Here is a 17,888-nt window from a genome sequence, read left to right on the forward strand (position 1 = left end):
GCTTTCTAATTTTGAATCTTTGCTCTCAGATTCTTTGATCTAATTCATATTTTGTACAGAACCAGTCTGTATGTATTTGGTGTCATTGGATTCTAGCCAATGTGAGTATTAAAGCAAAATTGTTTTTCAAATAATTTCACAGAAGGATCAGAAAAAGACAAAAAAACTGATCCTTCAAAGATGAATAAATGATTGTCATAAATACAGCATTCCATTTTAGGGCAGCATTACACCTATTGCAGGCTGTGTGGAAAGGATTTTAATATTGGTTACGGTGGTAAAGTTGTTATGGAAAAACAATTGAAAACAAAGAAACACACCAAATTAGTTCATCTTACTTACTCCAGTACTAAGGAAACATTTTTTACAGCAGAACTCATGTGTGGACACAAATGTTATAAATGCAGAGGTGTTATTTACCAAATTGTTAATAGGATACGGATTGTCCTTAACTGTAGCTAACCATGTTGGTACTTTATTCAAAAAGATGTTTCCTGATTCCAAATTGCAGAAAAATATGTATGTGCAGGAATAAGATCGTCTAACACTGTTCTATGTTTAGCTGAAGATACTTCACTTAAAATAGCAGAAGCCATGAAAATTGGGCTGTTTATTATTGCCACAGACAGGAATAGTGATTATGATGACAAAAAGGTTTTACCCAGTCTGTGTCAGATACTTTGAGAACGAAAAGAGCAAAGTCATGAGTGTTCATTTTTCATTACCAGAATTAATGAGAGATTCCACTGGAGAAGAGATTTTTGATTTGTTTGGTAATGCTTTGAAGAAACATGACATAAATTGGAGAACTGTTTGATGTTTTCAGCTGATAATGCATCAGTGATGACTGGAATTCATAAAGGAATTGCATTCTGTATTTTGAAAATGTCTTCATCAGTGTAACATAACAGGTTGTCCCTGTCTTTTTATGCACCTTGTAAGAGATTATTATGCTACAGTCTGTGATTACATGCTCTAGAAATTCCCATATGGAGATGAAGTACGTTTAAATGCTTCAGTTGCTGATTTAAATGAGATACAGTCAAAAAGCTTTAAAATTGTAAGATTCTTTATCAAAAGATATACCTTTATATTGCCACCCTGGTCTACCTTGGATCATCTAGAAGGAGAATTCCTGAAGTATCAAGTTGGCATTCCAACCAACAATGTACTCCATGCAGACAGAGTTGATGTGTAGTGGCACCTTATTTCCTCTTCTTCGTCAGGTTATGAAAGGAATATTGGCTCTGTACTATTCTAATGCTGAATATGAGAGTTCATTCAGTATTATTATCAAAAACAAAACTGAATTCAGACCCAAGCTCAGTAACCCAGTAATGAATGTTCCTCTGGTGTGCACAACATTCATGGCCTCTGCTGGTACAAAGTGTTTTAAAATGCAACATGAAAATCTGTTACTTTCTAAAGCTAAAAGTGCTTCATATGAAAACATGAAGTAGTAAATAAGTTAAAAGACCAGATAGGTAAAGAAATCATTTTATACTTGTGTTATTGAATTTTTAACATATTATACGTGGATTACTCTTTTTTCTGCTCAGATTACTTTTTTCATCAACTTGGATTAGACTTTTTCTTGCTAGGGGTTGGCATGTATGAATGGCATATGATATGAATAGATCCTATAGATGTTATGTTTATGTCTCTATGTAATCTGCCTGCTGGAAATATAAAGAGTATGTCAGCAAGCAAATGAGCTCCACCTTCCACATAGAGATCTAAAGAAAGAAAGATCATCAAGTTGATATGTGTATTGATATTTTATCATATTGTTTTCAGTGTATCACAAATCATATCAATATGTGACACAGGTGTGTCATTTAATCAAAGACATTAATGAGAGAATATGACAAGTTTGTAATCTTTTCATATCAGCAACTTCATCCTGTTAGTGTCCTTTCAAAAATCACAGTAAATTCAAAAGGGGTGATTAAAAATAAATGTTAACACACAGTCTAGTCATATAAAAGGAATATATGATGCAGCATTTATGCTCTGCTTAAAAAATGAAACTTTTAATGGCAGGTAGCTAAATTATGTAGAAAACCTCCGTACAACAGTTAAAAATATGTTTAAAAAAATATCTATAAAATCCAGTCACAAAATAAAACCCCCACAAACCTTTCCTAATTTGTCATCACCACAATAATCAAATGAAGAACCATTGCATAATAAAAATAAAAGTATATTTTTGTAGTATAGGCAAATAACAAGTAATAATACATTACATGTAATTCATATTACAATTGTATTACGATGATACAGCACATTCATTATACAAGCATAATAAACAGTTTTTAATACATACATACGGTAATTAGAGATCTCTTCCTTAGCAGAGTCAGCTCATAATGGAGTAGTCTGATAACAGTCAGTCCAGATTACAGATTCAGCCCATACTAATTTAGTTAAGAAATTTCCATTTCCACTTAACATAGATGGCCCATTACAGAGTCTGCCGATACTAATTTAGTTAAGAAATTTCCATTTCCACTTAACATAGATGGCCCATTACAGAGTCTGCCGATACTAATTTAGTTAAGAAATTTCCATTTCCACTTAACATAGATGGCCCATTACAGAGTCCGCCCATAACATTACCATTGATCTTGTTTGGCTTCATAACCCTGGTTGATATTGACCAATAAAAATCACATTTTGATTTGTCTTGTCAACTGTGCACTTCTGGAGTTAAAGTAACATCAGTGTAGTTAAGTAGGTGCATTTGCTAGATTAAATTAAATATTGTTCTTTGTGTTGATACTAATATATCTTAATCAAATCAATCCTGATTGAGTGCTTGGTACCTTAAATGTCATCTAAAATCCTCTGGACAAAAATTGTTCATCCTATGGACCTTTTATAGATACTAAACTGGTTCAAGCAAAGAGGATGTCAGACTACATTTACTGCTGGCAATAAATTTTATTAATACATTTATGCAAATAAAATGTCTAATTAAGCTCAGTATTGAGAGAAGGGCAAAGATACACATGCATAAGAGTTTGAAATGTTTGCTTTTTCTCTGCTTATCTGTTATTAAATAAATATCTGTTTAACTCAATTAACATAGTAGCTTTACCAGGACAGAGGCATTTTAAACTTAGAATACTGGAAAATATTTACTGTTGATACAGAATTTATGGTATACAGATGTAAAGTGCGACTAATCAGATTACGTGTCAATACGTTTACAGTCACAAGTAGCAGAGTAGACACGTGCAACCTTCAACTCAATTAACAATTAACAGCAGCAGGACAAAGACAGTTTCAGAGTGTTGATTGTGCAGTATATAATTTAATTAATCTGGGATTATGATTTTTTCAACTTTATTTTTATTGCAAAATAAATGACCAATGAAAGAAACATACAAAGAATTAAAAAAATGAAATGACCATTGAACAAAGAACATTACATCCGTATTATTATTACCATATATAGATTGTGGATGGAAAGACCGAGAATATAATCAGCCAAGTATGTAATCGGAAGAGTATGTTATGTGGACAGAGTACATTATGGGCCAATTTGAGTAGGCCAAGTTTGTTATGTGTAAAGAATGTTAATGGACTGACTTTGCTATGGGCCAAGTAGTCCCAAAACCCATACCTATATGCATACCTACCTACCTACCCACATATCCACCCACCTAACAGCATACCAACTTTTCTATCATGACCCATACAAGTTTGACAGTCATTTTTTCCAGTGGTTTCATGAGAGATGAAAATTTTGGGGCAGGGTGTATTTTGCAAATTAATATTATTATGATTATATGGACTTAAAATGAGTAATAGAACAGAGTGAAAACCAACAAGGTTTGTCAAATTCAGCAAATAATTTATTTCCCAAGAATACAAAATGAAAATATAAAAATAACTTAAATTTCCCAATAGTCCTAACATTTCTAATACAAGTCCTAATGAATAAAGTTCGGAATAAACTTTAGTTGTATTTCAAATAACATTCAATGCTGAAGGTGTTGACATGGCAGTAGTGGCATGTGTACTAATGGCCTGAAGTGTAATGACGTGCCAACAGCCTTCTGAGGAATTGCAATAATTTCTAGATGTCTTTGTCCAAGAATATTTTTATGAGCGCTTTGTTATTTCTAGTGAATAAATACTTTGAATAAGTAATTTCAACCAAATTAAATATAATAATAAACACAACAGTACAAAAGATTCTGCAAGATCTTGGAGCAAGAATAAATAATTTTGCAGTAAACAATATTATATAAAAAAGACACAAAAGAATAACCCAGATGAGGGCCAAAAGTTCATTTCTATTATATTTTAAGTTGTAATTAGAATTTCTGTTACTAAAATTATACCAAATAACATAATTAATGTAATGTCTTTAATATTTAACCTACACTGACAGAGAAATACAGCTATGTATTAGTTGTTTACAGAATTTTAAAAAAAATCAATGATTCTGGTCAGGTAGACAATGAACTTGATTTTGCAAAAGATAAGCTACAAGATACAATTTACCGACAGCATATAATGAATAAAAAAGCTAATTAAAATGCAAATTAAATATACATAACAATATTGTTATACATTTGGCTAAGCTAAGAGATTACAATTAGGTGTTACAGATTTAAAAGCTTATTTCAGAATTAAAAAGTATTACTAAAACAATTAATTCTAGGAAAATTTCATTGAACTCTTTCTTTTGCTTTGCTTTGAAATAAATGGATCAATTTAAAATCAGATTTGAAATTTCGGTTTGAAATGTTTTTGATATAGATGGTTATTAGATTCCAGCCATTTATCGTGTTATAGACGAAAGTTGCAGAGACTATGCCACCATCACTTGGTGTAACAAAATTAAATTTACTGTTACTAGTGGCAAAATGATGATGATCGCAAATTTTTAGAAATCTATGGCTCATACAAAATAGACATTTCTGGAGAGAAAAAATTATGAGTACGATTTAGTCAACTGTTTTACTATATCCCCCACTGTTAGCATTCCCACACTTTCAAGTCCATAGTGTGTGATGCCAGATATGGGTTCAAGGTTATTTTGTAAATTTTCTTTTGGATATTTTTCACTAATTCATACTAGAAGAACAGGAATAGTCCAAATTACACTGCACTAGAGCAGAACCAAATGTTTTTCTAGACTTTAACACATTAACCCCTGCCGACAAGTTTACGTGGCAGGAGGTAGTAGCCTACTGCGAGCTCTGTAGCGTCAAAGTGTTGTATGATACACTAAAGTGGGTGGTATTATAGAAAGGTAGACAGATTTAGCTCTACAATGATACCAAATAATCTGGAAGTTCAAGTTGCACTACCAAATACAGAGGGAAAAACCTCATTTTTTGGACCCGATTCTTTTCCACCCAAAATTTTCAAGTGGTCGGAATCCAATTTTGTGTCCGGATTTTAGACTCTTTGGTCTCAGATCTAAGGCAGACTGGTAGGAACTGCAAACAGACAGATGAACTTTTGCATAAAGTAAAATAAGATGGGCATTTGGAATAAAGAGTGGTCTTGATACGAAAATAATGGGCCTATTAACCCTTTACCTCATAGAGCATAGTTACAAAGTGCAGCTTGCTATAAATAGAACACCTGTTACCTAGTTCATGCACATAGGACTGCCTGTGAACTGTTAAGCAATGTAGTGTCTGTTACGTTTAACAGCAAAATTTTAACCATTTTACATTTTTGGTACACATCTATTATATGTGGAAAAATTTAAGAGTAAAGTCCGATTGTTATAGCTGTGTAATTATTTTTCACGGAAGAATTTTTTATGTGCTTTAAAATCTTGAGAGAACTCGTTCACCGACATGTCAGTGAGGCCTCGTGACCAACCGTAGCTGCCATTTCTCATACTCGAAATTTACAAGTTTTTCGTCTGCGTCTTCATCACTAAGTCATCTGAATTTGATAATTTATAAAAACTAATTGCTGCCTACATCAGTATCAGAGCCTTTACCTAAGTTATTGAATCTTTCATAGTTGTGATTCTAATCATGAAAACTTCGTAAGTACTGAATGAAATCTGCGACCGCCATTTTGGAGAGTGGAGATTACGACCCCAGTTACTTTAAATAGCAGATATCGACCAGTGCATAAACAGTGACCACGTGATCTGACATAATTGTCATTCGCAGAAATGAATGTAGTATCTAATATGGGGGGTTTTCCCCTAAGGTGGCGCTATGAAAACCAGCTCAAAATGCTGATGTTTACATCAGGTGTCAAAAGGCGCTTCCATGCGAATGGAGTAGAGGCGTCCAAAGACGCTTGCATGAGGTAAAGGGTTAAGCAAAAAAAAAAAAAGAACTCCAACTTTTACCCTTCTGCTCATGTGCAAGCCAAATAGCAAATGAAAAATGATGTTTCTAACACAACTAGGCATTAGGTTATTGGAAAATCACCTGGAAGTTGATGTATTAGGATGTATTCAGAAATAGCTTTCAAAATGTGTTTCCTACTTGAATTTCAGGTGAAAATGACAAAAACCCCAGGGGTTAATGTGTCAAAAAGAAACTTTTATCAAGCATTTACTTTATTAGTTTTACTTTTGACTTTGCTTTCATCCAAAAGTAAGCTATATATATGTAGACAATAAATATTTAATACACTTTTAAGAATTGATTATGTGGCCATTACAGGTTATCTTGAATTCTCTGAGCTTGTTATTTTTAGCTTTGAGCCAAATTGGATGCATTCTGCCTTACCCAAATATAATGATAGTTTGTTCTCAGTGAGCCAAAAATTTAAGATTCTAGTTCTTTCTCCAGCGTTTTTGAAAACATATCACTGTCATCTGCATGCATAAACAGGTTACAATCAAGTCTCAGTTATCATTTACATAGCACAAAAAATGTTCTAAAATCATACATTATGGTACACCACATGATATTGTCAAAGGTCTTGATTATATATTGTTAACACTGACAGTTTGCTGTCTGTTTGTTAGAATAGATTCAAACCATGAAGTGGACAAAACTCGTAATCTTAATAATTGTTTACACTATATTTCATTGTGTACTGTCAAAAGCTCATTGCAAGTGAAGCATGATCATCCCAGAGTATTTTTAAATTTATTTTTAAAAAATTGGATGTAAAAAATTACCTACCAACATCCAAAAAATTTGTTTTGAAAATTATTAATTTTTACCATTCATTTATTAATGTAATGATCTAAAATGTGTATAAAACCTAATTGCAGCAAATTATAGACTTCACAGAGATTTGTAATCAAGCTTTGGGCTTTGGCATGGATGTAACTGTTCACTGATGTTTTCCACAACTACAAAATAATTGGAATGGACTTTAGTGCATTCACTTAGTTCACAAGAAGAAATATTTCAGTCCAGATGATTAAAGTTGTGCTAAAGCCAGATCATGTTTGTATGTTTGTTTTTAGTGATTTTATGAAACAGTATGCAGTTCTTCAGAGCCAAGATGGTTCTCTACATGAGTTACCGATGCAGCATCTGTTATGATTGACATGTGCATATATATTTCTTATTTCCTCCTAGACTTCTTTTGTGATTGCTAGTTTTTGGTGTCCTAAACAGGTCTGTGCAGTGTTTATATAGAAGTACAAGCATTAAAATATCAAAGTTGATTTGGAAAAGTTTAAGAAAAAGTCAGCATTATACCTCATCTTCAAACAAAAACCATTGTGTGAAGTCAACATGGTTACATCTGGCATCCCAGCATATATTGGGCAACCCAGTCTACACTGGGTTCCTTCAGTTTCTGCTGAAGAAACATTCAAAGGTTATCCATAATATTCTATCAGGGAGTTTCACAGCAGAGCATTGACCTTTCTTTCTAACCCTTTATAATCACTGACTGAATGAACCAAAATTCATCAGTAGCACCAGACAGTCATTCTAGCCAAATATACAAGTTTATAAAAAAATAATGAAAAGTTAAGTATTTCTTGTGTACAAGTTGAAAAGTTAAGTATTTCTTGTGTACAAGTTGAAAAGTTAAGTATTTCTTGTGTACAAGTTGTAACTTATGTGATAGCTTAGTTGTTGTTTATACAACTCATCCTTCATAAAATAGTTCGCACCAATATGGTTGAACTACAAAATAATACAGCACTTGTCAACCAATCAAAATAGCAGTCATGAGCATTTCTTAGTTTGGAACAGTGAGAGTAACAGCACATTATATATTTCTGTTGACTGCTGCCATTCCTGCTGCAAATGTTCAATGATTGTTTTGCTGCTACATATTGATTCTCCTATAAATGGCATTCACTTCATTCCATTCTGTTTTATTCAGCCAAGAAATAGCAAGCCCTATGGACAGTCTGCTGCTAATGATGAATATATGTTTCAACATACGTTGAATATACCAGAGGCAACCATGTGAACTTCACTCAATGGTTTTAGTTTAAAGATGCAATATAGCACTGACATTAGATTATTTGGTGCATAAAATGGAATGGAAGGAAGTTAAGGCCATACATTAGGGAAATCAAGGTTTAGCAATAAAACAATGCCAAGTTTATTGTTTACTTGAAATAATAGTTCCTTTATTCACCATTTCCTTGCCAAATTATGGAAGAAAAATACAGAGATACCACATTTCAGAGAACAGCTAAATAAAGAGCCTTGAGTGTATTTACTTTAAGTGTGAAAATTTGCTAACTTTGTTCTGAGTTAAGTTGCTGAGAACAAGTATTTTTTAACATTGCCTGTTTTTAAATTTATTGGTCAAAGTTATGCAACAGCAGGACTGGTTCTTATGAGTAAAATTCATAATAAATCCATTTATTTTTCCATTTCAGTTGAATGTGGACTTCATGAGGAAAGTTCCCCATGATGCTGAAGCAGCAAATGTACTGGTTGGAGAGTTGGCGTGCCTGAAGTACCAGATTTGTGCATTTATCCGTCTGTTAGAGCCCCGTAACTTGGGTGAACTGTCGGAGGTGCCCATCTTGTCCCGATTTGTCTGCATCCTGCTTGGACCACTAGGAAGTGAGGCCAAGAACATTGAGATTGGGAGATCATTATCAACAATCATGGTGGATGAGGTTTGTAATGCATTTCTTTTTCAGGATACATCATAATAAGTTAGGGGTACATCCATTACATCACAAATCCAGTCCTCATATACTGATAAAGATGACCACTCCGGTGGCCTAGTGGTTAGAGCGTCCGCCTCAGATTCGGGAGGTCGTGGGTTTGATCCCAGGCTGAGTCATACCAAAGACTTACAAAAATGGTACTAACAGCTACCTCGCTTGGCGCTCAGCATTAAGAGGTTAGTGTTAGGACTGGTCAGCCTGGTGTCAGGATAATGTGACTGGGTGGGACATCGTGCTACATGTCTGCGGCATGATGCCCCAGTGCTGGACATCACTATAACCTGCCACGCTGCAGACATCATAGCAATATGACTGAAAAATTGTTAAAGCTACGTTAAAAATCCAAATCACACACACACACACACACTAATAAAGATGATCACAATGTTCTTGGCATAATTTAGCAACAAAAGGTCTAGAAAGTCATCTTTTCAAAAAGGAAGGCAGACAGGTGATCTTCCCATTGATAGAGAAGCTGGCATCAAATTCCATCAGTCGGTTACTACTTCTGCATATGCCTGGTAAGCATAATCTTAAAAAGGCATTGCAAATATACTCCACTCAGTGCTTTTCACTTGTATGAGTGATACTTAAGTGTTCTGTCAGCCCAGGGAAGTAGGCTCCATCAGTTTTCTAGCTAAAGTTTGCTTTGTCTTTATTGTAGGTGACTGTTTTGTTGAACTTCATTGTTAAAAAAGCTAATCAGTGCCATCTTACTGCCCGCCCTATTATTAACATTACTTTTATTTCATCTCTATACTTGACCTTTTTGTAACTTACATCTCAATAATCATTTATGCCTTGTTGACGGTATCATTTGTATAATTTCTCTAACAATTATCCTAATAGACAAGTTTCATAATCACTGATAATCAGGGGTAACACAGGTATTGCATTACCTTGCAGATCAAAAAGTAAGGGGTTGTTCACCTTATGTATGTGTACTAGGGACAATGGTTGACTATTATGGCTGAACAGCTTTATTGGTGCTGTAATTGGACATTCATTGTTCTAGTTTGAGAGACTGCTTTTACAAATGAATGAGAAATAAAAATTAATAAACAGTTGTCAGAGGATAAATACATTCTAATAATATGATAATATACTTTTGAGTCAATCTCCAGTGTTAGTAACTTGAGTGAGTGTGAAAGATTTCATAAAACCAACGAGCAAGCCTGCTGGATTTTACCTGCAGTAACCTCTCAAGGTTGAAAATTATATTTAATCACCAGAAATTATTTCCTTAATGTAAATTTCATTAGTCATTTGACTTATTAGGACATGAGAAAATGGTGAGAGAAAAAAAATCAATGCTGTTTGCTGCAAGAAACTTAAATTTTTTAAATAAATCTTTAAAGGACACTTTACAGACCAGCTGTTACATTTTACCCATAATTCTTAAGGAAATCGCTCACAAATTGGAACTACAGGCATGTATATTTACTACAGAATCCATCAGCTTTGAACTGTGCTCACTTCATGGCTTCTGTTTAGTGAATTAAGTATTATTTTTGGGTTTGTTTAGCACCCATTGGCACCCCTCATAATCTGGAAGTATCATGGTTCGTATGATGCACACAGTACTGGCTTTACCGGCAATGCTGGATATCAGAGTACTCATGGATTATACTCAAGGAAGAACTCATGTCTTGCACAGATATGACTGAGTAGAATCATCTAAGCCACCTGGCATGACTTATGCTGAGCTTGAAGCCAAGCCGGATGAGAACCTGTTGCACAGTAAGGGTGAAGAGTCATCAATAGTCACATGCACCTACATTAACCCCTGTCATGCGTTAGTACAGTGGCTGTATGAACTGATTTGAGCATCACTGGACCTCCCTGTTCCCTCAGAAAATGGTGGGGGGGGGCTGATCCAGGTCAGTCAGAGGAGCCTCTGATTTCATTCATCAACAATCCCCTCGCCCCTCCACGTAATACACCGTCAGATCGGGAAATGGATACCTTTTGATAACAGAGGATATGGTCACTCATAAAAGGCATGGGAGCTTGTGCTAGGGACACATTCCCAAATGAGTTAATCAAGACTATTGCTTTTGGAATGCAAACAGCAATTGAAGGCCCATCATCAACTGGAGTCTCCTCACCTTATTAAAGATGGGGAAGTGATGTCATTCTGTCTCTCCATCAGACGTGGCGAGTATACCATTAGTCTCAATCTGACAGAGGCATACTTCCATGTCCCTATCCACCCCGTCTGTTGCTAGTTTCCATGTTTGGTTACCGCCGCACTGTTATCAACTCACCATTCTTCCCCTCAGCCCTCATCAACCCCTGAGCTTTCACTCACACTAGGGATTGCACTATCTTCCTGTTCCAGGCAATGTCATCTACATCGATAGCAGCATACCTGGACATCATCATAAAGAAACACAAAGTAAATTCTATCCTACTCCAAGGCTGAACAATCTCCCTTCTCTTCTAGATTATCTAGGCCTTTTCACGAACTGGGAAAGTCAGACCTCTGTACATCCCAGAATTTTGTCCTTTTGGGCATGGACTTCTTAACCAACTGGAATCTGGTATGTCCATTTGTGTTCATGCTCCCAGATTCGTCGAACTCGTCAGGATTTCAGCAAGAGAGTTCTTGCAACTCCTCAGCTATTATATGGCAGTGGAATTGATCCTGCTTGGCTGTCTTGTTATGCGAGCCTTGCCAGCACATTGGCACCCTGTTTTATGTCCTCTTAAGCAAGCAGTCATGATCACACCCAAAATTTGATCATTCCCACTTTCATGGGACAGTCCAGGCTGGCTGACCATTGGCATCTGGCTGAAGTACCCCAGGCAGAAATAACGTAAAGTACTGCTGCCAGTGCACATGGTGGGAGTACCCATCTGTTGCTGAACATCACTACTGTTAGTGACACCTGGGGAATGGTCTCTGTGCATCAGTATCCTAGAAATGAAGGCTGTCATCTAGAAACCAATGAGAAACCTTTCATGTCTGTAAAGATCAATCCTGGGGCAAAACAGTTCTCTTTCAATCCAATGACACTGGTGGTGACTTATATCCTCAAACGGGGAGGTACCAGACCACTTGTCTAGTGTTCTGATTTGGAATTTTCTACATGGATACATCAGTCTCCATATCAACATATGAAGCAGGCACCATCTGACTGCATCGATGGTTCTGCTGATAATCAATCCAGAAGGGGTCATGTCCTTCACATGGAATGGTGACTCTATCAATTGGAGCTACACACCTTCATCTCCCCAGTTCCAGACACAGCAGCTTGGGCCTTGAGATGCACTGTCAGCCAACTGGGTGGGGTTGTGAGCCTCTTCCACCCCTCCTATGGTGCTACAATTATGGGGTTAGAATGGCAAGATGACTCTGATAGCCCCTCTTTGAGGGCACAAGCCCTGTATCACAGATCTATTTTTCCCAACAATAATACAGCCAGGAAGATTCCGGCCAACCTGAATTGACTGCCCTCTTCTTCTACATGCTCAGCTTTTACCAGGACAGCCTTGTGAGTCAGACAATTCAAACCTACATTTTTGGAGAGAATCTCAAAACTAACCATCTGTATTGCTCATCTGCATGCCTCTATCCCTTAACTGGGTGACTTTCTCTGGCTCAGTTCTTGGAGGAGAAACAGTTGGACCCCAATCGCTACCAAAGGCTACCACCCCATGGTATTGGACACATCATGGCAATGTGTTTGGTTGGATAGAGACCTATCAGATCTTTTAAACAATATTGGTCCCCTTGACCAATATCCCTTAACTGTCTCCAAACAGATCCAATCTGAGTTTTTTAACATGGCTAGATTCGAACTTCAGCCTACAAATTGCCAAAGTCACTATCTTATAGACAATGTTTACTGATAGCTTTAACTTCAGCATGCATGGCTGCATCCCCCTTTATGTTCACCGGAATTCTCTTCAGTTCAGATCGATTGTTCTCATGATACCATCAGGCTTTATAGCCCAGAACAGATTACTGTCTGTTGGTAGTCATCCAACGTCCCTGCTCACTTTCCTCCATAGCCAGGTCAAGAACAGCAACCATGCAAGATTCTGTTCAAATTGTCAGGGATCTATGATATCGGACACATTCTGACATAATGATAGCTGTGACATTGGGCATGATAAAGATCTCTCAGATCTGTTAGACAGTTTTGATCTCCAGCAACCAAAAGTTCAGAAGCTGGTATTGTCTAGTCTGGCAAAATTCATTTTCCCTATTTTCATAGCTGCTACAGATAGTGTACCTGAGACTAATTCAGGCTGATCTTTTTAGCACAAGGGAGCAGTCATTTTAGTTAGCAGTGTGCTTAGATCATGTTGTTGTTGTTGTAGGGTTTAACGCCATTTTTCAGCACAAGATAGGCTATACATGGCAGCCAGTATCAGTGGTGGAGGAAGAACCTGGGAAACCCCCGGAAAGAACCACCGACCCACGAGAAGCTATTGGCAAACTTTCTCATATACCAACATAGGCCGAACCTGCGACTTAAACATACGCAGACAGAGGTGAGATGGCAGTGATCCGTAACGGTGAGCGCTTTAGACCACTCGGCTACTCGGGGCCCCTCTTAGATCATGTACAGTTTCCAAAAGTACAATATCGAAAGAAATATTATCCACATTACATTAATGTAGCATAGAGGTATGCCAACATTCTCTCATTGTGCATGTTTTAAATGCAAACAACTTCACCTTACATATGTCACCCTCTCAAAAGTACATAATAACTGGTGAGCACCTCCTAAATAAAGTGATAACATTTTCCAAAAAGAATAAAGCTTCCTCTGAAACTTTTTAATATATGCAGGAAGAAGTATCTTGGCTACCATGTGGATTTATAGCGTATTCTGAGCTAACTGAACTTTGTATCTTGCAATAGACAAGGCAAAGGGAGGTAATCGGGAATATTACTGATTTCTGCATTTCTTTCATGATTATATAGTGTCATGGAATGGGGCTAAATCAAATCCGTATTATGTGACTTTCTTCTTAGAGATCCTGTCTGGCAGTTTTATGGGAATCAAGTACAGTGATTGCATATGAAACGTGAAGTAAATCTTCCGATTCTTTTAGTGACAAGACAGTCCCTCTCATTGTTAATGAAATGACAAATTAAATATTTTATCAAATATCCAAGAAAGATATATTCTACTTCATTCTGCATCATTGTACACATGTAGTAAGATATATCTACCTTTATTAAGGTAAGAAAAACATTTTATAAAAAGGATTAAACTAATGAAATTTAATTTTTTAAATATAAAAATGAATATCAAATTACAAAAGCAAGATACTAGATATAACAGACAGTTATCACAAAATCTCAATTAGTTTAAATATAAAAATCAATATCAAATTACAAAAGCAAGATACTAGATATAACAGACAGTTATCACAAAATCTCAATTAGTTTAAATATAAAAATGAATATCAAATTACAAAAGCAAGATACTAGATATAACAGACAGTTATCACAAAATCTCAATTAGTTTAAATATAAAAATGAATATCAAATTACAAAAGCAAGATACTAGATATAACAGACAGTTATCACAAAATCTCAATTAGTTTAAATATAAAAATGAATATCAAATTACAAAAGCAAGATACTAGATATAACAGACAGTTATCACAAAATCTCAATTAGTTTAAATATAAAAATGAATATCAAATTACAAAAGCAAGATACTAGATATAACAGACAGTTATCACAAAATCTTGATTAGTTTAAATATAAAAATGAATATCAAATTACAAAAGCAAGATGCTAGATATAACAGACAGTAATCACAAAATCTCAATTAGTTTAAATATAAAAATGAATATCAAATTACAAAAGCAAGATACTAGATATAACAGACAGTTATCACAAAATCTCAATTAGTTTAAATATAAAAATCAATATCAAATTACAAAAGCAAGATACTAGATATAACAGACAGTTATCACAAAATCTCAATTAGTTTAAATATAAAAATGAATATCAAATTACAAAAGCAAGATACTAGATATAACAGACAGTTATCACAAAATCTCAATTAGTGGTCCAGTTAGTAATCATGTAATGTCAGTTAGTGGTCCAATTTCATATGGGTAGATCTGCCTGGTTTGACAGAAAAGGAAAAAAGCAATATTTTTACAGTCTGTTAAAGCTTTAATTTTTTCCCACCAAAACCCTTAATAATTGCAGTCATCTGGTTCCACTTTTGATAGTCAGGAATTGTTAAGCATACATTTATATGCTTGAATTTACAAGAAGGAGATGTTTGGGGACACCTATCATTAATTGCATGGCAGAGAAAATGCATTACATGGCATTTTATTAGGCTGTTCTAAATCTGGCATGACTTAAGCAATGGATCTCCCCCTCCCCCCCCCCCCCCCCGAAATGTACACACCAAAGTTATTACAAAAAAAAAAAAAACATTCACCTTTACTAACTGATAAAATGAGTGATAAAGGGTTTGTTCATATTTTGTCCTGGTCCTTTTCTGCTGGGTGTATCAATTGCATGGAGACATAATTCATTTTCCATAGTCTCTAATAATAATGTTTGTTCAAATAACTACTTTTCATGGTAAGATCAGCATAAGATGATTACATTCTATGAATGATCTTCCAGTAGTATCTGTCCTGCAACATTGCTAAAATTAAAACAGTTTAATTCTCAAGCCAGCTTCTGCATACACCTTATATTTTGTAGTAATTATTTTCTGCCAGTCATTGACCTTCATTCCTTGAAATACTGTATTTACTATGCCACCATTCATAGTAGGTTCTGTAGCTCATAAAATACTGTATTTACTATGCCACCATTCATAGTAGGTTCTGTAGCTCATAAAATACTGTATTTACTATGCCACCATTCATAGTAGGTTCTGTAGCTCATAAAATACTGTATTTACTATACCACCATTCATAGTAGGTTCTGTAGCTCATAAAATACTGTATTTACTATGCCACCATTCATAGTAGGTTCTGTAGCTCATAAAATACTGTATTTACTATGCCACCATTCATAGTAGGTTCTGTAGCTCATAAAATACTGTATTTACTATACCACCATTCATAGTAGGTTCTGTAGCTCATAAAATACTGTATTTACTATACCACCATTCATAGTAGGTTCTGTAGCTCATAAAATACTGTATTTACTATACCACCATTCATAGTAGGTTCTGTAGCTCATAAAATACTGTATTTACTATACCACCATTCATAGTAGGTTCTGTAGCTCATAAAATACTGTATTTACTATACCACCATTCATAGTAGGTTCTGTAGCTCATAAAATACTGTATTTACTATACCACCATTCATAGTAGGTTCTGTAGCTCATAAAATACTGTATTTACTATACCACCATTCATAGTAGGTTCTGTAGCTCATAAAATACTGTATTTACTATACCACCATTCATAGTAGGTTCTGTAGCTCATAAAATACTGTATTTACTATACCACCATTCATAGTAGGTTCTGTAGCTCATAAAATACTGTATTTACTATACCACCATTCATAGCAGGTTCTGTAGCTCATAAAATACTGTATTTACTATACCACCATTCATAGCAGGTTCTGTAGCTCATAAAATACTGTATTTACTATACCACCATTCATAGCAGGTTCTGTAGCTCATAAAATACTGTATTTACTATACCACCATTCATAGTAGGTTCTGTAGCTCATAAAATACTGTATTTACTATGCCACCATTCATAATAGGTTCTGTAGCTCATAAAATACTGTATTTACTATGCCACCATTCATAGTGGGTTCTGTAGCTCATAAAATACTGTATTTACTATGCCACCATTCATAGTGGGTTCTGTAGCTCATAAAATACTGTATTTACTATGCCACCATTCATAGTGGGTTCTGTAGCTCATAAAATACTGTATTTACTATGCCACCATTCATAGTGGGTTCTGTAGCTCATAAAATACTGTATTTACTATGCCACCATTCATAGTGGGTTCTGTAGCTCATAAAATACTGTATTTACTATGCCACCATTCATAGTAGGTTCTGTAGCTCATAAAATACTGTATTTACTATGCCACCATTCATAGTAGGTTCTGTAGCTCATAAAATACTGTATTTACTATGCCACCATTCATAGTAGGTTCTGTAGCTCATAAAATACTGTATTTACTATGCCACCATTCATAGTAGGTTCTGTAGCTCATAAAATACTGTATTTACTATGCCACCATTCATAGTAGGTTCTGTAGCTCATAAAATACTGTATTTACTATACCACCATTCATAGTAGGTTCTGTAGCTCATAAAATACTGTATTTACTATACCACCATTCATAGCAGGTTCTGTAGCTCATAAAATACTGTATTTACTATACCACCATTCATAGCAGGTTCTGTAGCTCATAAAATACTGTATTTACTATACCACCATTCATAGCAGGTTCTGTAGCTCATAAAATACTGTATTTACTATACCACCATTCATAGCAGGTTCTGTAGCTCATAAAATACTGTATTTACTATACCACCATTCATAGTAGGTTCTGTAGCTCATAAAATACTGTATTTACTATACCACCATTCATAGTAGGTTCTGTAGCTCATAAAATACTGTATTTACTATACCACCATTCATAGTAGGTTCTGTAGCTCATAAAATACTGTATTTACTATACCACCATTCATAGTAGGTTCTGTAGCTCATAAAATACTGTATTTACTATACCACCATTCATAGTAGGTTCTGTAGCTCATAAAATACTGTATTTACTATACCACCATTCATAGTAGGTTCTGTAGCTCATAA

At 35.1% G+C, this 17,888-nt stretch overlaps 1 protein-coding gene across 5 annotated transcripts in view; it reads left to right on the top strand.

The window, feature by feature from the left end:
• LOC149789481 (electroneutral sodium bicarbonate exchanger 1-like) overlaps nt 1–17,888 on the top strand; it is a 258,615-nt gene that overhangs the window by 126,062 nt on the left and 114,665 nt on the right. For all 5 annotated transcript variants that reach the window (XR_016423667.1, XM_089971498.1, XM_089971496.1 and 2 more), the window contains one exon: nt 8,801–9,046. Coding sequence is in view for 4 of the 5 variants with exons in the window: in XM_089971498.1 (XP_089827624.1) it covers nt 8,801–9,046 (246 nt within the window). In the remaining variant the exon portion in view is untranslated. The remainder of the gene's footprint in view (nt 1–8,800; nt 9,047–17,888) is intronic.

This window comes from Sinohyriopsis cumingii, chromosome 10 (assembly GCF_028554795.1).
Source record: "Sinohyriopsis cumingii isolate HCF-2022 chromosome 10, ASM2855479v2, whole genome shotgun sequence".
In the NCBI taxonomy this organism is placed as follows: domain Eukaryota; kingdom Metazoa; phylum Mollusca; class Bivalvia; order Unionida; family Unionidae; genus Sinohyriopsis; species Sinohyriopsis cumingii.